The sequence below is a fragment of the Lichenostomus cassidix genome, chromosome 2, assembly GCF_008360975.1.
Source record: "Lichenostomus cassidix isolate B80296 chromosome 2, HeHo_3.0, whole genome shotgun sequence".
Taxonomy (NCBI): Eukaryota; Metazoa; Chordata; class Aves; order Passeriformes; family Meliphagidae; genus Lichenostomus; species Lichenostomus cassidix.
The window spans coordinates 71,152,470-71,178,077 of NC_139482.1; the positions used below are offsets into that span (position 1 = coordinate 71,152,470).

The window sequence follows — 25,608 nt, forward strand, 5'->3', positions numbered from 1 at the left end:
TGCCAAAGCAGGAGCTGGGACTGGGTTTGCTGGGTCCCTGACTTGCCATCTACACTGGGGTGTGGGAGCTGCACCTCTGCTGTGGCGACAGGATATCCTCCTGCAAGAAACACTTAAAGCTGAAGGCAGAAAACATGTCTTTCGTCCTTCCTCATGAGAATGGCTGGGACAGGCAAAGAGTTTATTTTACTGATGGGGATAACAGGGGCCATCAAACAGGACAGGAGGGGGCCTTCCAGTGCTGTTCCTGGGATCCTTACAGAGAAAGGACCCATATCCTGGGTCTCCTAGAAATAGTCACAGAATTGTTTCTTTTAGAAAAGACCTCTAAGATCATTGAGTCCAACCATTAACCCAGCACTGCCAAGGTCACCACTGAACCACAGCCCTAAGTGCCACATACACACATCTTTTAAATACCTCCAGGGAAGGGTCTCTTCCCCCAAGACTGATCCTGCTGGAGAATTATCTTCTTTTTCCACAGCAGCAGCAGAAAGAAAATATTTATGGAGTTGACTCTTCAGCCCCCACAGTCAAGCTCTGACCAAGGCTAGGGTGATTGACTCACAGTGCAGTTACCAGCAGAAGGGAAGGGACAGAGCTGCCAGACAGAAACAGAAGCCTCAAGGCAGGGAAGAAATGAAGAAATGGTAAAGAGCATGGTAACCTCTGTCATCTGACTCATTGCCTTCTCATTCTTCTTGGAAAAGTTCATTTTGTTCCCCATTGACAAGGTGAGAACAGCCACAGCGTGGCTGGGGTGCAGAGCTGGTGATGCACAGGGAAGACAGAGACTGCTCAGCATGTCTAGTTTAAGGCCCTATTTCATACTGTACACAAATGTGTGGTAGTTTTACTGTCTGTATCAAAATGCTCAGGTTGATGATCCATTGTGGAAGCTGAGCCACAGTTAAGACAGAACTCTCTACCACCGAGGAATATCTGCAAATACCCTCCAAAGTGGGCATCCCCATTCCTCAGTGCTGCCAAAGAGGGTAGCAGAGCTGGCAGGGGCATCTAGAGACAAGAGACAATATGACGCTGCTGACTTAAATGGTGCTGCTATGCTAATGTCCTCAAGTCAACTTATTTCTAATGAGTCTTCATGTCCCATCCTTACAGCACTGATTAGAGGAGTCATGCATTGAGATTTCACTGTCTTGCTCTGCATAATACATACTGAAATAAGCTGAGAGGAAAATGAGGCAGAGACAGGGAAAGGAGGATTTGTACATCAGGTTAATAAATAAGCCATATAGGGCAGAAGAGAGAAATAAGAGATACCGGTTTCTGGCTTGGCTTGATTACTTTTCACCAAAGTAAAAAACAACCTTGCAAATGTCCTTAATGTAGAAATGAATATATTTGTTATTATGCAAGACTGGCATTTTCTGGTGTGTATACACAGCATGTTATTCAGAGATTTCAGATTATAACAATTTGGCATTCATAAACAAAAACTATGCTTGAAAGGACGATTTCTTAAACAACTTGGATAAAATAGACAATTCATGACGTTACTTTGATTCTACAGAACCGTGGTGAACACGTGTGCAATCAGCCAGCATAGGCAGAGCACAGGAACAACCACAGGACCACAGATAAAATGTGGAGTAAATTTAATTTTATTACCTCACCAAAAAAGGCACCCCAGAGTACCATGCAGGCAGAGGTGCAGGCAACTGTGTTTTGTGCATGCCAGAAGTCCCTCCAGTTGGATCCCTCAGTCTTGGCTGCCAGGTAGCATTTTGCCCTCCCTTGCCCAGGCCTTCTCCAAGGAACAGAGCTCTCACCTGCCCATCCAGGAGGGGCTCAGCCATGCCCCACATGATTTTTCTTTGTTTTCTACAAGTGAATGAAAAGCCAAGCATGAAGGATCTTTAACTTTTAAAAAATCCCCAATCTTTACACAAGCAGCACATGATCTTACTGCACTCATCACTGTATGCAATGCATAGCTGTTTATAATTTATGAAGTATTAAGAAAACTGGCTCCAAGGCTAGGTACATCTTTGTGACAGACACATCACAAAGCACAAATAAAATGGATCCATGGTAATGGAATTTATTCTAGTGGAACAAATATTTTAAAGGAATTATAAATATACAGCCTCTAATATAGTCATTTATGTCATGAGCAGAAGTAGTAAAAAACTGTAAAAGTGCACAAAGTCTCTGTGAAGCAAAGAGTAACGGTAGCAAATGAACTCTGTTATCTCAGAAGAAATTACAAGCAAAATTTATTCATAATTAAAGACAATATTCTACATGGTATTTTCTTTTTCCTGTTTCAGTTGCATTCCCAATAAATCCTGTGGGGGTTTTTCCCTCTGAAAGTGGCAGTTTTCTATAGAACTATATTGATTTCTAAATTAAATAGTTCTAAAACTGTTATTTCCCAAATAGCAATATTAAAATGATTGAAAACCTGGTACAGAAGGTTTTGCTGCTGACTTCACTGAAGCTAAATCTTTGTTTGTGAAGAAACCATCAATCCCTTACAGGATTCAAAAGATAAAAGTGAAAATACCAAGCCAATGTCTGTACATTAGGGATATTATCTGAGCCACCAATAATAAGGCAAAATAAGACAACATAAACGAAACAGAATATAAACAAAAATGATATTCTGCAGATGGGGCAGAAGCCATGAGCTGCTCTAGAGAAATGAGAGGGTCATCTCAAGCACAACAGTTAGGAAAGATCACTACGTAGACCTACAGTTTTACAGGCATTTTTAAGACAACTTTTTTAAAAGATATAATGCAACTCATGAGTAAATCTGTTACTCACCGAATTAAAAAAAGCATACATAATAGAAATTCATTTTAAGAAATCATATATTTTATTTTTTTTTTACAGATACACAGAAATGAGACAAACCCCCTCAAGTTATAGACAAGACATCATTTCTCTTGCACCAATTTTAAGAAACGAGACAGTAAAAATAATAATTACAGAAGTAATTTGAACAAAGCCAAACAGGTAACAGTCAGTTCAGACGCAGCTGACTTGGAGAAAGCAATGCAGCTCAAACCTAGCTCTGGGTCAGCTTGGGTTCTAGTGCCACCTGCTGAAATGACAGTAGTCTTCCCCTTGCAACCACAGCTACTATGCAATTTAAATTAATCCACTGCATTAGACAACAACACATGAAGAAAGGTCAAGAAGAAGATGAAGTGCTTGAGTAATCTAAGTGCACATCCAGAGAGCCATACACTGAACGTAGTAAATTGAGAACATTCTCCTGAATGATGTCAACCTGCTCTGAAGGGCAATAGTCATCCAAACTTGACCTGTTAAAAAAAAAAAAAAGCATGAGAATACAGATACCACCACCCTGACTCCATTGTGTATTCCTGCAATGCTCTGTGGCTAGGCTGAAGCTACTTTCAAACTGTGGCAAGTTTTGCCTCCCAGTATCCCTTCAACCCATAGTGCTGTACTTCTCATCACTACTTTTTAATTTTAATAGAAAGTCTGCAGCAGATCAGGTAAATGACCTTATCATTCAAATTCTACTCTCTTCCTGAATCTTACACAGAACACACTGGCAAGTCAAAGTACAAGCAAATTATCTAATTAAAGGACATGTAGAAAATTAAGATTGAAAAATTCAAATACTTTACCGCTACCGGTAAAGTAAGTAGGAAAGCTTGAAAAACAGATCTTCAAAATACCAGGCATATAACATTTTTTACAGTATTTATTAATGAACTTCAAACAGATACTAGAAAAAAAACAGAGCTGACACCTCCTGAATTTTTTATTTGTCAAGATCTACAGAGATGATTCTGCTTTCTCCACGAAAGTGGATAGCAAGCCTGCAATTGGCACAGGGAATACAGCTTTCTTATATTTCAGGAATTAGCCATACTAGTTCCTGTTGACAAAATCAGTTTCATATCAGCTTCTGCTGTTGGTGCCTGCCCTTTAAGGGCACAATTAGTATTTCTGAATTATTAAATTGCAATAATTTGTCAAGAGGTACACTGTGGTCTTCAAATTAGATTTTTCAGAGCAGATCCCTGGTTCTCCCAGGTCCCTGGCCTCAAACTCCATCCTGCTATTCTAAATAACATGCTTACAGTCCTGGAAGCATAACTTTAACTTCATAAGAAAGCTTTACTAGAGCTTTAAAGAATATAAAACCCTTTCAGCCTACTAGATGAAAACCAGTTCCAGCACAAGTTTCACTGAAAACAAAAATCCTATCTGTAGTCCAATAAACCCTAGAGCAAGAGAGTAAGAAAGGTGTGATTTCAGCCCAAGCCAGCTTTGCTCTGATTAGCTCAAGTAATACAAGTAGAGATTTATAAACTCTAGTGATAGCTATCAATCCCAACATACACAAGGCCTCATCACAGGCTTTACATAACCTGTGCTGAAGCTGATTAAGCCATCGTTGTTTTTGCAATCTATGCCAGCTACTCTAAAGCCACTTAAAACCGGCTACCAGTGCAGAACCTTCCCTTGGCTTGTGTAGACGATTTCACTGTTTTATGATCAATGTTTTCAAATGTCAATTTCCACTACACTATGAGGCTTCCACTTAACCAGAACTTAAGACAGAACCCATGCTATACTGACAGGATCATTTAGCTTCATGAGCACAGCCTGGGTATTTAAAAGTAAAAGTACCTGCACTGTCTTACCGGGCAACTGTCACAAGTGTGGGCTTGGGCAGATCTGTCAGTAGAGCTTTAATGGATTGTATGAGGCCTTCAATCTCATCTTCAGTGCTAACATGGTGAGGAAGCTCGATAGAATCACAGGTCAGACCAGCCTGATGGACCTATGGGTAAATGAAAGAGAGATTAAATTTCTGTTGATGAATTATCGATCCCGCTTATGTGTGTAGAAAGTCTTTAGGATACCATCCCTAGCCCATCAGGTAACTTACACCTCTTCAGACTACAGTAAGAGTAGAGGGTTTTTTTCCCCAGCTTGTTCTTTAAAAAAAACATGTGAAATTCTGGAGGTTGTATGGATTATTCCATTACCTCCAGTACACTGTACCTCTTCTTATGAATTCAGAATATGCTGCAGCCCTTGAAGATGATATAGCTCTGATACTTTATAAATAGGTACCTTATTTTAAGTTATACAAAGAAAAGCAAAAGACTGGTGAAATTTAACCTCCCTTCACAGGATGCACTCCAAGACATCACAGTCCTGGAAGATCACAATAATGTTACCTAAATATAGGACAGACAAGCAGACTAGAATTTTAGCAGCTTTGAAAACAAAAGCTGGTCTAAGACATAAAACTCCAGGAAAATTGCCAAAATCTGACGTCCTGAATTAAGAAGCAAGTCTGAAAGGAAGTATGACTCTCCCTTCCTGTTGAAGCTATGCTTTTCACACCTGTGTGCTTTCTGCTCTTTTACTTTGTCACCTACCATTTCATAGTCTGGGCTTTCCATCCTGGTTTTCAAACTGTGAACTAGTTGAGCAAGCGGCTTCATTCTAGAGTTAAAACCAAAATTTGTTACAAACCGTTGGAAACACATATATGTACCATAAATGGCTAAAAAAAAAAAAGAGAGAGAGAGGAAAAAAGAGGAAAGCAGAAGTTATGGCCTACGATCTGAAAATGAAATTTGCTCCTCTGTGTTGTCTTGCACCTGCAAAAATGGAAATAATCAGTATTATTGTACTGTTTCACCAGGTCTTTCTTATAAAGTCCCTATACTCATACCTGCCTCTGGCAAGTCCTCCTTGTGCTTCTTTTAGGGCAGATCTGCAGAAAAGCTGTTGCAGCTCAAAAGTCATATGAACTTTACAGGAAATACTTCTTGTCACTTTTACAGAGGTCAGACAGTAACTGATGCATTTGATGTGGAAAATAAGTGATTTTCATATCAAGCAAAAGCTCAGACCTTCCCTGTCTCTTTTCAGCTGAAAACATTTAGTTTAAAAGCAGAGTGATGCACTTCCGATGTTTAGGGGAGACTGTTGTTCAGATACACTTCCATTAACTTCCATTTTTCCAAAGAAAGGAGAACCGTTGGGAGCACCAAAGAACTGCTTCTCCATGTCCTCCTCTCCATGCTGCTTTTTAGAGCTGTGCTACACACTGATGACTAATGTTTTAGACACCAAATAAGCCTCCATCCGCAGACAACAGAGCTTGCATGAAGCTGTGCAAGACTGAGCTTCCAAAGCTTACACTGGCTGGCACTGAAGTCAGAAGACTGCCTTTCCTTTTGTTTTGTCTCTTTCTCTTCTAGAATTAAAAGAAGGATGGTATACTTGCATAGATCCTATCCTTTTCTGTTATCAAATGCTGGACTAATCAGTTCTCAAACATTTGTTTGCAATTTAAGCCACTTAGAAATCTCCTACCCAGGATATGAAGCCCATTTCTGCAGGGTTTCTTCGTCATCATTGTCACATAAATCTGCAAATGCTGCTTCCAGATCTTCCAGCTGATGAACACGGTTTTCAACACAATCCAGCAAGTCTTCCTTTAAATAAGTTTATATGAAAGTATGTTAGAAAGAAAAACAGGTAAGGACATCATGATTTACCCTATGATTTAAATTCTGTAAAGATTGATCTGCAAATATTCAACACATCTCTATTTCTTTATTCACATATATTAATTAGGTTTCATTAATTTGTGATATTTCTGTTGACTCTCTCTGTATTAGTGTTCAGATGAGATTATGAAAGCTTGTATTTCCATGTTTTAGAAACACCCAGCACATAAAATTAAAAGTACATACAGTGGCATAATACCATCCTTTCCACATCTGAACAAAAAGGTAAAACACCAATTACACATTCATCACAGCTCTGACTATTAAGAAAGAGCAACAAGGGTAAGGAAGGGGAGAGGGGGAGAGCCTGGAAATAGGGAAAAAAAAAAAAAAAAGAACTGACCACCAAAAAAACAAAAGAAAACCAACCCACTAAACCTAAGCCCTGTTGAGCCCCAAGTAGAACAAGTTTGCTGGTGACTATGTTTTCATTCCTTCCTTGTCAATTACCATTTGTTTACAGAAACAAATTTTCATTCTCATGCTAAATATTTAGGCAATTCACATGTTTAATCAAAACATTTAATAGAAAAGAATTGCTAAGATGCTGCTGATTAGCATTCAGCTGCATAGCTTAATGTGAGACCACTTCATTAAGCACCTTTGATGGGTTCCTTCCTGTTGTTGTAACTCATTTTCATTGGGTAAATAAAAAGAGTCATTCCTTCATACATTCCACAAGGAAGCATCATACCTCTGTTGCATTTTTATGCGGCTTCTTGAAATTGTACAACTCTTGCAAAAGCTCATACTCTGTCTTTGAAAAAGAAAAAAAAAACAACAAAAAAAGAATTCAAATGAGAAACCAAATTCTTAAAGCCTTCCATTTTCCTACTCTAGTACTGCAGACAATAATGAGCATAACAGCTTCTCATCAGGACAAGCTACCGCTCTTTGGATAATCAACACTACTGTGCCTTTTGAAAGGCAGTCTCCTGATACCATCACGGCTTTTTTTTCATGTTATAGAGGGTAAAAAATGATAAAATCTGTCATCCCTCCTTGATGAATCTTGCTGTGGGTACTTGGAAGGTAACCTCTGGAAACCCAAGCACAGATTTTATGTCCCAAGCCACAAGCACAAGTGAGTATACCCCTGAGTTTGCATGTACACTCAATACTGATATCAAGTGTAAGAAACTCTCCCTATTTAGTAGATGTAATTTTTTACCATGTATACTCCCTAAAAAAATATTTCTTTAAAATGGAAATATCTCTCTAAAATATTACCATGAATCATTAACCATAATCAGCTAATCTGCTAATTTAGCATGGATGAGAGTTTCTCCAAAGACATAAATTACTAAGGCTGGGACTCTTTGTGAATGGTACGAGGCCACTCAGTTGTTATGCTTACCTGTGTGTACATTTCTTTGAATGGATTTTTAACTGAAAAAAAATCTAAGTCAATGTCCAAAACATATGCATCCCCCTGCTGCAGTACTTGGCAGACATCTTTAACAATGTCTCTTATTTGGCATTCACTGTTTTTGAGACAGCTTGAAGCTGAGCACTCTGACAAGGTTTCTGCCCCATTCAGGGCACCTGTGTCTTGTACTTCCTTTTTCTTCACACTCGGGATGATGTGATCAAGGTCACCAGGAGCCACTGAAGAGGCAGATGTGGCACTAGCTGTGTCATCTGTATTTAGCTTCAGTCTTTTAGCAGATGCTACTTCGCCATTTCCTTCATGGCTGTTTGATGATTCAGTAGGCTTGATGAGAATGACGTGCAAATTTAAAGGCTTCTGGTTTTCTAGCTGATCAGCAGGAACATAAAGACCATCACTTAAGAAGTAATGATCTGTGCCTGTTACCCTACAATTGACAGTAATTCACAGTTAAAATACATCTTGGCAAAGAGCTTAGGAAAAAGCATTTTATACTTTAGGTATCCAGAGAAAAATGAATAGGCATTTGATGGGTAATGAAAAGCAGTAACACTGTGTAGACAAAATTATTTTCTTTTAATCCTCAGGTTTTTTAATGAAAGTTTTTTTTCTACTTCTTTATTGTGGAATAAATATATTAAAATTCACTCTATATTTTTTATTATCCCTACAAGGTTTTAATGGATAAGAAAAAGATTCTGCACTACGTGCTACTAAGATTAATTTGTGATTGAATTGCATTTTAAAGACAACATCCAGAATTGACAAGATAATGTTACTATTATGGCACGTAAGATTGCAAAGCTATGGATATTTCATCTTTGTTTTTGAATTTTCCACGAAAATTATGATAGCTGGGTTTGAGAAGTGCCCTGAAATGCATAAAGGTTGACTTAGTGATACAATATTATGAATTCATAGGTAGAATTTAAATTTTTTTACCCCCAATTTAAATTTTTCACCCCCTAAGTGATAGAGATGGCAACTAGAGAATAAATAGCTAACTATCAATTGAATTCACTTTAAAAAACTCCAAAACAACTAACCAAACAAAAGTAACACTAAAACCTCTGCTTACAGTGAAAACTTAAGGAATAGAATTTTCAAGCTGTATTTGAGTACATTAAGCCTTAAGCATCATAAACTCAGATTAAAAATAAGAGTAAGGAGAAGTGTGGACTTCCGCTTGCTCGTGGTAAGGCCTTGTTCAATTACAGGGGATCACCATCAGTCAACCATAGAGACAAATAATTTCCTAAGCAGGAGAAATGTGAAGCTCAGTTCCCCAGTGTCTTGTGGATAGATTAAACTGAGCTTGCCAAGGTGAGAGGCTGGATTACAACTTCATCTTGTTGACAAGGATTCACAGGACATCTTCCCAGAAATTCTGCTGTGTGCAAGATGAGCTCATAGTACACTAGTGTCCACTAGGGAAGAGAGTGTACCTATTGCCTGACCATCTCTTGTCACCAAAACTTTCAGGACATCTGTATTTATGAGGACTCTTTGCCTTTCTTCCTTCATGGTTTTGGCAAGCCTAGAACCTGAAGAAAATGTACCTGGACTGCCTTCAAAATGAAACCTGAGATGTTGTTTTCATGATTGCCAAGGGCACCAGTGAGAGAGCTATACAACCATCATGAAGTATTCCTATATAGTGGCTAAATGATTAAATGTAACAGAAAGCACTAGCTTTTTTTTATATTATTTAGGTTTATTTTATGCTTCAGATTCAGAATTGCAGAGCTTTAGTATTTTAGTTAAGGTGGTAAAACAAAGCATTTCTCTGCTGTTTGCAATTAAACTTGCTTCAAAAGATTTATTCTGCTATGCTGGCAAAAGACATGATTTGCAAATATCCATTAAAGCTGTACAAAATCACAATGCAGTGAATATATTGAATGCAAAATTATGATGGACTGCATCCTGCAGAATGATGACGGGCTCTGATTTGAACTTGAATCACAGAATAATTAAGATTCAAAGAGAACTGCAAGTCTCTAGTCAATCATCTGATCAAAGCAGAACTAACTTCAAAGCTAGATGAGGCTGCCCAGGTCAATCATTGTTTATCAAAGGACAGAGAATTCACCACCTGACTACCTGTTTCAGGGCTTAACTGGATTAACTTCAAAATAACAAAAAACTCCAAAACATACAAAAAACCCCACCCCACACTAGAAAAACAAAGTCATGGCTGATACCAAATAACAACTTTACCAATTAGACCAAAGACTAAATTGATACAACTGCAACTTCATTAGGTCCTAAGGAAATTATAACTACAAATTAAATTTTCTCCTTTATCCAAGAACACAAAAAAAAAATTCCAATAAAAGGCTATAAAGCTGACTTTTATACTACTAGTATATGACAGCAGACAATTTACCTGATCGTTGTTGTTGATACATCTTTCCCAATTAGAAAATTGCGTTTCCCTTCAGAGATCTGCTGAGCCCAGGGTGGGTGAAGCCATATTACTTGAGAAATATGGCCAGCATAAACAGCAGGCATAATCCAGTTTTCAATACTTAATTCACTGTAATCAACAGAGACAGAAGGTCGCAATGTTACTTTCCCTTTCAATAAAACATGGTCAAGAACACCACAGACATCTTGCACATCTTGAAGGCCTCCATGCAAATCATCTAAAATTAGTACTCCATGTAAGGGCAACATCATCAAAGAAAGAAAAGGAGGGAAATCTTTATTCATAAGACAAACCAACAATGTCTAGAGTAGATAAAAAGAAGTTCAGGCATAGAGTGGAATAAGGTTGACTCTTAGCATGGCACTTTGATTATAAACTCCTTAGGGGTGGACCTGACGGTGTTAGGTTAATGGTTGGACTCGATAATCTGAGACGCCTTTTCAACCTTAATGATTCTGTGATTCTACATCCTCCTGATACATCAGACAGAGAGAAGTGCAAGGAACAGCATCAGCATTGTTCTAAATAACTTAAAACTGACCTCATGAGAGTGTTTTATTATAAACTGCTCCAAGTAGATTTTAAATATTATCTCAGTAATTAAAGTGCATCAGTCCACATCCACAGGATTAGAATCTTTCCTCATTATCAAGACCCTACTTTTTTTTTTAGGTGTATGATGCCTAACTGTATCCTGGGCTGCAGCAAAAAAGTGTGATGAGCAGGAAGCAATTCTGCCCCTCTACTCTGCTCTTGTAAGACCATACCTGGAACGCTGCATCCAGCTCTGGGCCCCCCACATAAAAATTATGTGGACCTGTTCAAGCAGGTCCAGAGAAGGCCATGAAGATGATCAGAGGGCTGGAGTATCTTTCCTATGAGGACAGGTTGAGAGCGCTGGGATTGTTTAGCCTGGATGCTACACAGAGACCTTACAGGACCTTCCAATACCTAGAAACGGACTTTGAAGAAAGCTGGAGAGGGACTTTTTACAAGGGCATGCAGTGATAGGACAAGGGTTTAAACCAAAAGAGTGTGTGTTTAGATTAGATATTAGGAAGATATTCTTCACTGTGAGTGTGGTGAGGCACTGGAATAGGTTGTCCAAGAAGTTATAGATGACCCATGCCCAGAAGTGTTCAAGGCCAGGTTAGATGGGGCCTTGAGCAACCTGGTCCAGTGAAAAGTATCCCTAACCATGGAAGGGGAGTTGGAACTCGATCATCTTTAATCTTTCAGCCCAAACCATTCAATGATTTTATGACAGAGTCCACAAAACCTTTTAGTCATCCAACAAAGAGAACAAAATATTGACTATGGCTAGGATGACTCAAGTACTTACACACCAAATGTATCAGCTTGTAATTGCCATAAATCACCAAAATACTGAGGGAAACAATATTTATTTCAAAACAAGAAGACAGAGACAATAGAAGAAATCACTCTGTGGCTTATTACCTACCTACCTCAGATGGTGGGGAAAAATATTGTCCTTTACAACTGTAGTAGGAAAATCTTGTTCAACTTCACACATTCAGCACGCCAACAAAAGATACACAATTTCAATCTCCAAGCCAATTTTTCAGTGTGAAGAGAGAAAGAATGTTGTAAAACTACAGCTCTTCAGACAAAGAATTCATGCAGAGTGCTTTCCTGTTACCCAGAGGAAGCACTTGGGATAATACCAGCATATACAACTGAGCAAACTCATACATCTTAAATTGCTTGATGTGTAATGTAACTTTTTCCATTAAAAAATAAAGTTTCAGCAAAAATTAAAAGACAGAAGAGACAACTTGAATCTGACTTATACCTCTTTTGTTCATCCCTCCTATGCAGTCATACCAATATTCACTGTGAATCAAAGGCAGCAAGAAGAAGACTTAAAGTCTGCTCTGATGCAGTACGCAGGACTTACCCAAAAAGAGCTTCTTTGTCAAATACTGTGTCTGCAGGCATATTCACAGGAATAAGAAGGTCTGGATGGGAATCAAGATGAACAAAACTGATGTTACTGGCAGGAAGATGCTTTGAACCAATGGCACGATAGATGAAAGGCAGCACCTAAAGCAACATGAATAACAATATTTTAATGATAACCAGTGGGCTAAAAACTGCAACGGCTTTAGCAGCAAAAACACCAGCACCACTCTTAATCCTTCAGAATTTGGATTAGAGGGAGGAGGAGACAGAAAACAAGAAAAAGGTAAATAACTCCAGTGGCAAGACAACTCATGAACAGTAATCATTATAAGTCCAAGCGTTCCAGATGAGAAACTTCTGAAGAATCACAGCTTTACACCCCTTTTACTTCTTTGTAGGAGGTCTTGTTTGCAGTAGGTCTTCTCACTAACCATTCAACTCAGTTCCTAGATGGGTTGGTTTGTTTTTTTTTCATTTACAACTAAGCCCCAGGACTGCCGTTCCTCCTCTGCAGATCATTGCCTCTGCATTTCCTCCCCTACATTATAAATCGTCCTGATCATGCACGGGGTGCTGTGGAGTTAAAAACATTTTGCTACTTGTATTTTAAAAGTTAACTGATATAGACTGAAAACTGACCCCACCATGATTTAAAGTTTAGTTGACCATTAAACATATCCCTCTTGAAGAATAAAATCCTAATCCCTACATGATTAAGTGGTTGCAATAGAGACTACCTTTCTCAACTGCGCAACTTTATTCCCTGCTGAAGGTCTTCACTCACAAGTGGGAAAAACGGGAGATAAGGCAACTCACCAATTTACACTGAACTACAATAATATAGGGTGGCAAAAATGAGAAAACTGGTGGCAGATTCATGATACCTCTTACTTGGAACTGTAGTACACAGAGGCTCTTCCACAGTTAAAGGACATCAACTGCCTTGGCTGCCAGAGCAAATCCAGCAAGGATTGTGAATCACAGCCCTATTATACAGGGAATGTGAAGACTGTAAGAAGCAACAAAAATTATGTGTGACCTCTATGTTACAACAGCAACTGAGCTGCTTTTTTTGGCATAAAACTGATTAAGATTACAAACCCCGTATACTGCATGGCCGTAACTGTAATACATATTTATACTACTGTAATAGCAGATAAAACAAGGTTAAAAATAACATGGATTCCCTGATCCATGGCTTTTACTTCTTTGAAAAAAAGAATTAATCTTGCCTACCAAACAACCTACAATCTTTTCAATTAAAAGTGAAGCTTCATCTCAGGTAAGTGCAACTACAGGTTGCAACAGACACAAGAGACTAAGATCTCTAATCTTGCAAGTTCTCCTAATTTGGATTAAGAACAAAATTTCCTTCATGACAGCTATTATTATTAATCAGTGCATGATGATGCAGCTGCTGACAACTGGCTCTGGAGAAACTTCACTGTCAGCAAGACTGACAAAAAATTTTCTGTGAAGTTCTTGCACTTTGGGACAAAAAGCCATTTATGTTTTATGCAAGATAGACCAATTCATCCACACTCATATAATAAAACCACAGTGTGTATATTTAGTATTAATGGATTTTAAGCTAATTGAAAACAGAAATATAGAGACTAAAACAAAGAAGAATCATTAAGAGGCATTATCTCAGTTTTCCTACCACAGTGATACCCTAAATCCTTGGCTACCACGAAAACTCAGCTACCACAGCATCATATATTTCAGTGAGTCTTAGCAAAAATGAACTGCTTTAAACTACTTACAAATTCGTAACGTTACTTTCTTTAATAAACTTTACTATACTAATATTTTTTCTTTGCAAAGAACACAATAAAGAATCTGCTATTTTAGGATTAAACCCTCATCTTATGCTACTATAAAAAACCCCATGAGAAGCCAGAAACAGGAGTTCAAAAGCAATTCCTTCTTCACTCCCTTTTTCAACGACTCAACGAAAAAAAACAAAGCTCCAGACTACACATTTCTCATCCAGTGGGCGTCAATCTACTAGTTGGGAAGGGATTACATTTACCTGTCCTCTGCTGACATGTCATACACTGGGGAAGGTTGAGTTTCCAAGTACACCACTAATAGTTAGCAAATTATAACAGCAGCGTAATCTGCTTATTATTTCCTTTAACTATAGCAATCAAGGGTACAAAGAAGAAAAAAAAAAGTCAGCAGTAATTACTTGAAAAGATGCCAAAAGGCGATCACGGCACTAAGTAGCTCAATCGCTGAATCGGGAAGGCAAATCAGGTCAGCCGGGCACTGCACTTCCCCGCGGTCTCAGCAGCGGAAGGGAAGGCAGGTCGGGGCTGTGCATGGCTGTGCATGGCTGTGGCAGCGCCCGGCGCGGGCAGAACCAGCACACAGCACGGGAAAGCGAATCCCCCGGGGGGAGAGGCCGCCGGGGAGCGCACCGGGCATCCGCTTCGCTTCCATCTGCCACACCGAGCCTCCGCGCCGCGAGGAAACACACGAACCAACACACAAGCAAACGAACACACAAACGAAGCCACTCCCCAGGTCCCACCCGAGAGAGTCCCTATCCCCCGGCAGCCCGGCAGGGCACTCACGTCCTGGTGGTCCTCCACCACCCACACGGGCAGGGCCGGGTAGCGGCGCAGGGAGGCCCCGGCGGGCCGGCAAGCGCCGCCAGGCCCCGGCTCCGCTCCGCTCATGCCGCCGCTCCCTCCGGGCGGGCGGTGCTTCCGCCCGCAGCACCTCCCATCGCTTTCCTGTTCCGGAGCCGGGGCGCTGCGGGCAGCGCCGGCCTCGGCGGCGGCGGGGGCGGCAGGTGGGCTCGGCGTGCCGCGCTGCCCGCGGAGGGCGGCGGGGGCTGCTTTGGGCCGCTCCGCGCTGCTCGCGGTGCTCCGCGGGGCCGGGGCGCGGCGGGGCGCAGGGCTCGGGGGCTCGGCGGGGCTGGCGGGGCCGGGCTGGCGGGAGCGTGCGGCGGAGCAGAGCCCGGGGCGGGGAGCGGGGAGCGCGGCCCGGGCCCGGCCGGGGAGGGCTCCGTGTCGCCGCTCCCCCGGGGCCGTCGGGAGGCGGCGGTGGGGAGAGGCCGCGTGTCACAGGATAGGTCAGGTCGGGAGGGAGCACAGTGGGTCATTGGTACAGTCTCCCTGCTCCAGCAGGGTCATCCCACAGCACAAGGCACAGGATTGCGTCCAGACGGTTCTTGGATATCTCCGGTGAGGGAGACTCCTCAGCCTCCCTGGGCAGCCCGTTCAGTGCGCGGGCACTCGCATAGTAAAGAAGTTCTTCCTCGTGTTCAGGGGGAACTTCCTGTGCATCACTTTCTGCCCACTCACTCTCGTCCTGTTGCTGGGCACCACCGAGAAGAGCCTGGCTCCATCCTCTGGACACCCTTACACACTTACAGACATTGATGAGTCTCCTCAGTCCACTCTTCTCGATGTGCCGATGCCCTGTTGCTCTCTGCAGTGCATCTGTAGGGAGAGGAGTTTATTCAGTGTTTTGTAGGGGACCAATGCTGCTTTAGAATGCAATGGCTCCCATCAGGCAATATATTTCATGTTTAGGTGACAGGAAAAGGGGAGTTTGTCCTTTTGCGTGTTTTTTAACTTACTTAACTTTAAATGAAATTGGATATGACTTGAGTTTTCAGCAGCATGAACTTTAAAATTATTTGTGTTTTAAAATTAGTGTGTTTTTGATGTTTTTTTCCCTGTGATTCTGTGCACTCTGAAGGACTGAAATTAAAGAAGTAGAACTAGAGCAGTTCTCTCGCATTGGGGAGATCTGAGAACTGATAAACAAGACCCTTTGTTTGAATGCTGTGACACGTTAGGAGGAAACACATAAAGACAGGGCACTGTGGTACTGTGTTCAAATAAAATGTGTATGCGAATTTTAACAAAACAGTCATCTGTTACAAGTCTGAGCTGTGTAAGAATATAACAGAACTAAAGCAAAATTAATTCAGCATCTAATGGTTTATAGTTAATAATGTGAAAGGGGTGCACTATTGGCAGACAAATTAATGGAAGTTGACTTCCTCTTTTTTCCTCCCATTTTTTCTGTTTGAGAGCCTTTATAAAGTTGGAGGCTGCTGAGCAGGTACAGGCTGACTGGAAGGAACAAGTGGCTTTATACCATCATAGCTGCTATCTTCTAAAAGTGTGGGATTCTCACTTACTTTGGCCCTTGGTTGTTCTGGAAAGGAATGAATACCACCACCACGAATTCCAGTAGCTTCCACTAAGCCCTGCATGTGTAAGGAAAGTCTTAGGGCTCTCTTGATTCTTCCTCTTTGATGTCAGCCCTTTTCCCCTGTGTTTCTTTTCCTTTCTCCCTCCAGTTCACCAGAAGCTGTCTACTTTCTCTCAGCAAGAGCTACATCTTTTGCTGCAGTGGCACCAGAATGCAGCTGAGAGTAGTGCTTTGAGCAGTCCAGGTTGGCCATGTTGCACTGTAGCAGGTGGGAGAATATTCTGTGCATGTATTTCAGCAAAATCTCAGTAAAAGGGAGGCTTTGTTTTCTTTTTCTGGTGATCTTTCCAATGATGTGTGTGCCTCCCCTTTCTTTCTCACTTCCCCTTATGGAAAACAGGATTTGACTTCTGCAGGTTCTTAGATTATTTTTTTCCCGTCTCCTTCCACTTCAGCCAGAGTTTTTTTAGGTGTTTTTCCCCCTTTTTTCAGTTTTTGAAACTTAACATTGTAATTAAAGAATCAATTTTAACTTTAATGAAGTTAAAGTGGCTTTCATTTATAAGCGTTAATGCCTTAAATACGTGCGTAGTATTGAGCAACACTTAAGCCCACTTGAAGCAGTGATAATTTCTCAAGGGTAACAGGGCCAGGAAGACAGCTGAGGGATTTCTTGAGAACCATTTATTTCAATGAAAATGAAGGAATAGCACAGTCTACACTAATTTTTTCCATAACCTGTAAGACATGTAACCTGTTTTTCCACAAAAATATGTACCTACCTCACTGAAAATACTTTGAAGAGTCTGTTGAATTCATTCCTTTAGTAAATTGGGGACTCAATAGTGTATGTAAACTACTAGTATCTCATTTAAAATTTACATGGTTTTTTTGGCCAGGTGGTGTACAATGAGGTGTTAGTCTAGTCATTCTACCTGAAATTTGGAATTGTGTTCTGGAAAGAACTGCTTGTTATGTACCTTTGCATGATGACTGCAGTTGTTAATAATGAGTGGTTTCTTTGCTGGGGAATATCTGCAGATTTTATATCAAAGTGTCTAGGTACTAGTAGAGGTGCTAATGTCCTTGACCTGTCGTCATGACAATTACTTGTTGAAATTAACACTGCCCTAACTTGTAAAGTATGGTCCAGTTTGGGTTCTGGCTTAAAGACAGTAGAGTGCTTTCATGGATTAGAGGCTCAAAGGAATCAAAAAGGGGCATAAATGACCTGCACTAAAGGTCTGAGGAGCACAAAGCTCCCAGTGAAAGTCAGTGGATATCATTTGCTGCTTCTATTAAAGCAAACTACAATTTCAGCATTTTAGGAATAGTTCCTGCAGATGTGTTGAGGGCATCTTAGAACAATTGTGTGATACTGGATTTTTATTTTCCTCATTAAAGGTGAGCCATGTCTTTCCATTCTGGGCGAGGATGTCCCCGTGGCCAGGGGGGACCAGGAGCAAGAGCTTCAACCCAGACCTACCGCCCTCAGAACCTGCGGCAGCTTCACCCACAGCAGCCCTCTGTGCAGTACCAGTATGACCAGCAAACTGCGCCTCCAACAACCTATTCCAACCCTCCAGCTACAGGTTACATGCCTCCCAGGCCAGACTTCGTGCCCTATCCCCCTCCAGTGCCCCCTTCCACACAAAATCCCATCAGCCAGTGTCCCATGAGGCCACCATTTCCAAACCATCAGATGAGGCAGAGCTTCCCAGTGCCTCCATGTTTCCCTCCCACTCCTCCACCAGTGCCAAATCCTAGCAACACTCCGGTGCCAGGAACTCCTGCTGGACAAAGCACTTTTCCTTACATGATGCCTCCCCCCACGGTACCACACCCTCCCCCGCCGCCAGTCATGCCGCAGCAGGTCAGCTACCAGCCCGTGTACTCGGCGGGCTACTCGCAGCAGTCCTTCCCCCCACCCAGCTTCAACAGCTACCAGCACAGCTCCAGCTCCTTCCCCAGCAGCACTGCCAGCAGCAGTGCCAGCAGCAGCCACTTCCGCCACTCGGGGCAGTACCAGGGAGAGAAGTCCCAAAGTGACCGGAGGTCCCCAGACAGGAGCAAGCACTATGACGAGCACCGGCACCGCGAGCACGGTCACATTCACGGCGACAGGCATCGCTCCGCTAACCACGGCGATCGTCGGGATCGCGGCCGCAGCCCGGACAGGAGGAGGCAGGAGAGCAGTCGGCACCGGACGGACTATGATAGAGGAAGGATATCACCTCATCACAGAAGTTATGAGCGAAACAGGTAACTTGAGGTATTACCTGCCTGCAGGGGGAGAGATGTCACCATTGTGTATAGGATCTGTTTGCATCAATGTTCTATCCTTACCTTGTTTTTCCCTATAGCTCAGTAAGTAGCCAGTAGTCAGGTCTCATGGAAAGGGTTAACTGCTTAGACACCTTCCAGGTACACAGCCTTTGCCTCATGTTTGCAAGCTGGCAGACTTGTTGCTTTTACCCATGGAGATAGTTTTCGAACAAGAGCTGCTTTGCTTCTCACTGAGTGGATTGCTGAGTAGTGCTCAACATATTTACCATAGAAGTCTATGCACGTGTGGCACGAAAACAGAGTTGGCACAGCTTTGTGCAGAAGATTGTACAAAGTTGAGCTTTACAAGCAGTTAAGCCACCACAGCACTTCGTATTTCAAGATTTAGGTACCAGAATTAGGGTTCCAGGTTTTTGTTTCTTTCAGTAAGCCTTGTATTTGTAGAGAACACTGACTTGGTGGGGTTTATAGTCTGATAGGGGCCCATATCTAATACTTGCAGTCAGGTGTCTTAGTGAAAAGCATGTTATGTTCAGGATGAAGACCTCAGCAAGCCAGCCTGTGATCTCAAGAGAGGACTGAGATGCAAATGAGCATGAGCCAGTTGGAGGCTTCATTGATGTGATTCAGAAGGATAAGTGCACACTGCTTATTTTGGGATTTATCATGAAGTGTCTGTCCCTCTTCTTCATGGACACAAATAGCTTGCAAATTATGAGCTGACCTGATGCAATTTGCTGTGGTGTGTTTTAGAGCAAACCATCATCAGTTAAATCTTTCTCATGTCTTAGATTTGCTCTGTTTGTAGCTCTTTATGTGTCTAATAAGCTATGTCAAAATATTCAGAGCTACTGGAAAGTTAAGTATCTAAATATTTATCAGGGCTCCTGGATCACATGTGCTTAGTTATAAAATGCAGAACTTTTCATGCCATGAGTGGAACCTGAATTTACTCATAAAGCCTGTGTAAATGAAGCCACTTTGATTTATATGTGCAGAGACTTTATTACAGAATCTCAGATACCTGCATTCAAAAAAAAAAAAAAAAACAAAAACCGACCCAAGCCTCACACTCAGTAAGTTTTCTTTGATTTTCAAGTGAGGATTTTCCTAAAACTGAATGCAGCTGGCATTAAGGCACTGGCCTTTTCTGTATGACATACTTGTGGAATTTTCTCCCCTTTGCTGCATAATTTCAAGCTGCAGTTTTAAGTTTTGAAAATGCATGGTTTCAGTAGCTTTTTTCTCAAACACTTTTGGATTGTTGCTTTAGGCCAAAAGCTTCCAGATCTACTTGACAACGTATCTACTTATTTCGATCAGAGCTGTTTGCCAGAGTTGGGGTGGGGTTTTTGCACAGCATCCATCTCCCAAGCAAATCAGAGGGCACAGAATATGCTCCCCCTGAAGACTGAAACCCATGCTTTAACAAGGCACAGACGAACAAGGCACAGACAACAAGGATGAATGGGGCTGGGGAAAAGCAATAGATAATTTATCTGAACTTTTTGCTTTGTAAATTTGCATTCTCTTTCATGTTATGAGCATGGAGCCATACGTATATATGTTCAGGAATAATGTTGACTCATTCTGTTAACCCACCAAGCCAATTGAGGTACCTGCTTATAATTCCTAGTGTATCAGCAGACTAGAAGTTCTAACAGTTGCACAATGAGCTGTTAGCAGAGCATGAAACCTGCCTGTGTGCTTTTTCCTGCCTAATAAATACAGTAATTTCATAGAATCACTTAGGTTGGAAAACATCCTTAAGATCATCAAGTCCAACCTGTTACGTGATGCTACCAACTCCATCACTTAATTGTGTCCCTAAGTGCCACATCAACATCACTTTTAAGTGCCTTCAGGGGTGATGATACTACCACTTTCCTGGGCAGCCTGTTCCAGTGCTCGATAACCCTTTGGGTGAAGAAATTTTTCCTACTATCTGAATGAAATCTCCCCTAGTGCAACTTGAGGCCATTTCCTTTCATTCTGTCTCTTGTTACTGTGAGAAGAGGCTGATCCTCACCTGGCTACAGCCTCCTTTCAGGCAGTTATAGAGAGCAATAAGGCTTTCCCTGAGCCTCCTTTTCTCCAGGTGAAACATCCCCAGCTCCCTCAGCTGCTTCTCATATGACTCACTCTCTAGACCTTTCCCCAGCTCCATCGCCCCTCTCTGGACTCGCTCCAGCACCTCATATTCTGCCTTCTAGTGAGGGGCCCAGAACTGGACACAGGATTCAAGGTGCAGCCTCACCAGTGCTGTGTACAGAGGGGCAATCACTGTTCTTGTCATGCTAGCCACACAATTGCTGATACAGGTCAGGATGCTGTTGGCCTTTGTGGCCACCTGGGCACATGCTGGCTCATATTCAGCTGCCTGTGACAAACATCCTCATTTGTTCTGCTGGACAGCTTTCCAGCCACTCTTCCCCAAGACTTCAGTTAATTTAAAGCTCTTGGACCCCAGAAATGTGTTTGGGTTGTCAGATTCTTTATGCCTGTGTGCAAGCTGAGCCCTGTAGATGAGAGTCATACTTTCATCATCATGCAGATGGTCTGTATCTGTCTGGTTTTTGTGTGTGCTTGAGGTGGCTGTAAGGAAGAGAGGGCTTGCCTCAAACACTTGAATGACTGCTGTGCTTACAAAGCTACTGTGCTTGAAATAGGTTTTCTTTTCCCTCCTTGAGGCATTTAGAATGGTTACAAATATAATAACCTTACCCTTTGCCATTTGTAACAGAAGAGGAAGAATGGTGGTAAGTCCTGTGTTGAATTCATAGATGTTTCCTCTGTGTGGTGTGAATTAACTCTCATATTGAGATAGATGGCTTTGTGACAAAGGTGGAGGACATGGGTATGTGACTGTCTTTTACGAGTTTCTTGAAGGTCAATGTTAAGAACATTGGGGTTTTTAGCAGCCAGCATGTGGATGTCAATTTGCATAACTTGGTCTTAGGCCGCTTTTGTGTTCCTTTCAGGTGTAGAATGTATGAAATTCCAGATTTCTCATTTAACTTAATTTTTAAACTTTTCAAGGGAGCGGGAGAGGGAGAGGCATAGGCACCGTGACAGCAGAAGATCACCATCACCAGACAGATCCTACAAAAAAGATTACAAGAGAGCAGGAAGGTAAGAAAGGGTCCATGTGGTCTCTTAAACATTTGAGGCTCTGTGCATCCACTCGTGAAGTTTTCTGTATGCACAGGGAAGTCAGAAAAAATGAATGTCTTAAATTTATAATCATCTAAAATGCCAGTTATCTCAAGAAACAGGATTAATCCCTGGAGAGAAAGTTTCACTGCTGAGTCCTAAAGACTTTCTCTTAAATCTTCTAGTCTGTAAAGTACCAAAATAATTTAAAGTCATTCCATCTTTAGATTATCTTTTAGAGGCTTTTCTTACATTGATGCTCCATTCTGAATGTTGGATAGTTGAAATCATTGCAACATTATTGGTTTTGTAGGCAGAGGAGATTAAAAAAGAGTAGGTGGTTTCCTTATTCATCTTTTGTAAACATTGCTCTTGTGATGCAGAAGGACTATCACACTGTGTTGTTCAAAGGCGTGTTAGAGTAACAGAAGTGTGGGTTCTGTATAATTCTTCAAATAAAACCCAAATTCTTTTGTCATGCCAATAATTCGAGGGCTATGTTTTGAAATTTCTTACTGTAACTTTTAGATGTGAGTCATGTGGCTTTTAGTTTTTACTGAAGAGTTTCTAACTTTGGAATAAAATTAAAAGAAATTCACTTAGAATGCAAGCAGAAATTTTAATCTAAAATAGCATGCATTTTTTCGTTTTAATTCTTGAATATGGTGTAAGATAAAAAGCACTTCCAATTTTAAGTCATTTTTATAGAAAGTCAGAACTACAAATTACTTTTCCATTCTTTATTGTGCAAGTTAAAAGGCAGAAAGGCAAGTGGATTTTGATGCAATTTATTTGATAGAACGATGTACTGATCTGAAGCAAACTGTTTTTCATTTTAAAACTGTCATTCTTAAAATAATAAAGTTGCTTTTGTTTGCTTTCTTCCACTAAGCCGGTCTCCAAGCAGGGAGAGAAAGAGAACCCGATGGGAGGAGGACAGAGAAAGGTGGTCTGAGAACCAGAGCTCCAGCAAAGAGAAAAATTATACTGCTGTCAAAGACAAAGAATCAGAAGAGAATGCATCTGAAAAAAATGAAGAGGAAGATGAGGAATTACTTAAGCCAGTCTGGGTTCGCTGTACCCATTCTGAAAGCTACTATTCCAATGACCCTATGGATCAAGTGGTATGTCTGTGAGAACTCTACAATAACTGCAGGCAGTGCTTTATAATATGAACCTTTCAGCAGGATCTCATTTTGTGGTGTTTAAATCTTTTCTCTTCCCAATCATCTCAGTCTTTTAACCCTGTTAGGGGCTTCAGTAATTGCTGTTCTTCTCTATTTTCATCAGTTCCTTCTCTCTGTTAGCATTCAGATGAGTGGTATGTGGAAGAGGGGTGCTTTTTTTTTGTCTCCAGGAGGGAAAGATATATTTTTTTCCTGTTACACCTGTGTTTGAGCAAAGATGCCTCAAGCACCAAATACTCCTGCAACCTAGGTGATGGGTTATACCAGCAAATGAAGTAATTTCTCTCCTAGTTCACCTGATGAAGCAATGTAATGATATGCTAAAGCCTTATTAGGTATTTCCATGCTTCACGGAACTACAAAGATCTGTATTTCCCACCTTGCTTTTCCTCATGAAATGCTGGTAGATGCTGAGTTCTTGTGCTGTTTCAACACTGTCCTTTTTTTGTTCTGTTGTTCTAATTATTTTTTAAACAGGGGGACTCTACTGTGGTAGGAACAAGCAAGCTGCGAGATCTGTATGAAAAGTTTGATGAGGAGTTAGGAAAGCGACAGGCAAAGGCCAAAGCAGCCAGACCACCATGGGAGCCACCGAAAACCAAGCTGGATGAAGATTTAGGTAGGCTGAAATGATGAAAAAGCTCTGAAATGTAATAATCTGTAGTTAACCTGTTTTGGCAGTTGTGTGTATTTAATAGTGTTGGTAGGTGTTTTATAAATCCCTCCTTAATATTGCATATCCATGGAAGTTTTACTGTAGCTTTTGACTGAAGCAGAGCTAGATTCTTTATCCAGGAAGCCTAGGGGGAAAATGGAGAGTATCCAGCACTACCAAAGGCTTGTTTCTTCCGTGGCATAAAACACCCTGAGCATGATCAGATAATGTAGAGAATGGCATATGACATGCTTTGAGGAGCTCCTGGTCTTACATTTCTAAAGAGTAAGCAAGAGTAGTGATAGACTTAATGCCATAAAAGCAAGCATACAGTTTTTCTTCAGTATTTTTGCTGTGCAACTCTGACCTCTGCAAAAGTACCAGTTTTCATAATGTACATTATTTGCATTATCTTGTACCACCCATATGGATCTTCTGACAGTGAAATATATCCAGCAGCATCAGATACTGGTCAAATACTAGTTGAATTAGCAGAGCAGAGATTTTTATAGCAGTTTGTCCACTCAGAAGTCAGTGAAAGCTATTTTTCTTGGTATGTTTTGTGAAAACTGTCTTTCTTTTCATACTTCCAGCATTTCAGTGTTTCATGGCGTGTTCTAGTTGCTTTAGTTCAAGAAATTCATAGGCATATCACAGTAATTTAGATACTCTGTTGGGCTTGCTTTTTAACTATTGCTTCATGTTGGCCAGGTGAACTGCTTCAAACTCTTGTCTTTCATCTTAGTAACTCATTAAAAACTCACCTATCAAAAATTCTAAAGCTGAAATACGGGCATAATGACATGGTTACATGCTGTTGGTATAAAAGGATACAATGAAGAGGAAAAAAAATAAATACAGATGAAATAAAATGTGAATTCATTTTTGTGGAGGAATTCTTCACATTTTTTTGAGCAGTGCATTTGCATATATTTAAACTCATCCACAAATCACTAACAAAGTTAACTGCAGGGCTTTTTAAGAGGTGTTTTTTCACGTGGATGAATCAAGGACAGGACTGCTGCATTCAACATACCTGCATCAAGCCCTCATTCCTCAGATCTTTTAGGAAGGAAGCGTGCTGCTCCAGGCTAAAATATGATAGGGCCAAGAGCAACTTTTGCATTTTGTTTTTCTACTCTTTCCGGAGAACCTGAAGGCTCTATGTCTTCACTGGTCCCCTGGGTTAACTTGCCAGAGTCTTCCACAGGCAGGTTATGTCTGGTAATTTGTCTTATTTTGTACTTCAGTAAATGCTGTCTATGTTCTGGCTTGTGTTAGCAGTAATCCTCTGTTGTAGTGAGATAGCAGTGCACTCCAGGAGTACTTTTAGATCATGAAAGGCTGATAATGGAAGAAATTCTTCACTGTGAGGGCAGTGAGGCACTGGAACAGGTCGCCCAGAGAAGTTGTGGATGTCCTATTCCTGGCAATGTTCAAAGCCAGGCTGGGTGAGGCACTGAGCAACCTGGTCTAGTGGGAGATATCACTGCCCATGGCGAAGAGGTTGGAATTTGATGGTCTCTTGAGGCTTCTCCCAACCCAAACTGGTCTATGATTCTATGGTTTCAATACATGATATGCAAAAGTTCTGTGTTAGCCTTTTGGAACTTCAGCTTACTCTTACAGGTTCCACACACATTTTGCACCTGAAAATAGACTTCAGTATTGATCAGTTGTGTATAAGAGAACTTTTGAAACTTAAGTCTTTGTGAATATTTGTCAGAATACACATATGCACACTTTTTGAGAAATCTTGATTTCACCTGAGCATAGATGACCATGTGTTCCTAGGGCATATTTTAGTAACACCTTATGCCAAATTATGAGTAAAAATACATCTTGATTAAAAAAAAAAA

At 41.1% G+C, this 25,608-nt stretch overlaps 2 protein-coding genes across 6 annotated transcripts in view; one reads left to right on the forward strand and one right to left on the reverse strand.

The window, feature by feature from the left end:
- Positions 1–2,051: 2,051 nt before the first annotated feature.
- C2H5orf22 (chromosome 2 C5orf22 homolog) lies at positions 2,052–15,027 on the reverse strand. Of its 3 annotated transcripts, none has more exons than XM_085052097.1 (9): positions 14,872–15,027; positions 12,285–12,430; positions 10,325–10,474; positions 7,903–8,362; positions 7,240–7,302; positions 6,349–6,470; positions 5,403–5,469; positions 4,656–4,795; positions 2,052–3,296 (listed from the first exon to the last, which is right to left on the reverse strand). In XM_085052097.1, exons 1-9 carry the CDS (start codon positions 14,974–14,976, stop codon positions 3,164–3,166), a joined length of 1,386 nt encoding a protein of 461 aa, XP_084908223.1. In that variant the 5' UTR covers positions 14,977–15,027; the 3' UTR covers positions 2,052–3,163. The 3 variants fall into 3 exon arrangements, with proteins under 3 accessions (XP_084908223.1, XP_084908225.1, XP_084908224.1); XM_085052099.1 differs by lacking the exon at positions 14,872–15,027 and adding an exon at positions 14,484–14,611; XM_085052098.1 differs by having other exon boundaries at positions 3,163–3,296; positions 4,642–4,795.
- The window catches only part of DROSHA (drosha ribonuclease III), a 71,849-nt gene continuing 61,246 nt past the window's right edge, over positions 15,006–25,608 (forward strand). The window contains exons 1-6 of one of the 3 annotated variants that reach the window (XM_085052093.1): positions 15,033–15,092; positions 16,617–16,736; positions 17,873–18,730; positions 21,794–21,886; positions 22,800–23,031; positions 23,572–23,713. In XM_085052093.1, coding sequence (XP_084908219.1) covers positions 17,880–18,730; positions 21,794–21,886; positions 22,800–23,031; positions 23,572–23,713 — 1,318 coding nt within the window. In that variant the 5' untranslated portion in view covers positions 15,033–15,092; positions 16,617–16,736; positions 17,873–17,879. Of the gene's footprint in view, positions 15,093–16,366; positions 16,737–17,872; positions 18,731–21,793; positions 21,887–22,799; positions 23,032–23,571; positions 23,714–25,608 lie in introns of those variants that run through there. The other 2 variants (XM_085052096.1, XM_085052094.1) reach the window with 2 other exon arrangements.

Coding starts and splice junctions, on each gene's coding strand:
- C2H5orf22 (XM_085052097.1), bottom strand. CDS start 14,976: ATGAGCGGAGCGGAGCCGGGGCCTGGCGGCGCTTGCCGGCCCGCCGGG. Junction 5,470..6,348: donor AAATGGGCTTCATATCCTGG/GTAGGAGATTTC, acceptor TTTTAACTCTAG/AATGAAGCCGCTTGCTCAAC. Junction 4,796..5,402: donor AAAGCCCAGACTATGAAATG/GTAGGTGACAAA, acceptor ATTTACCCATAG/GTCCATCAGGCTGGTCTGAC.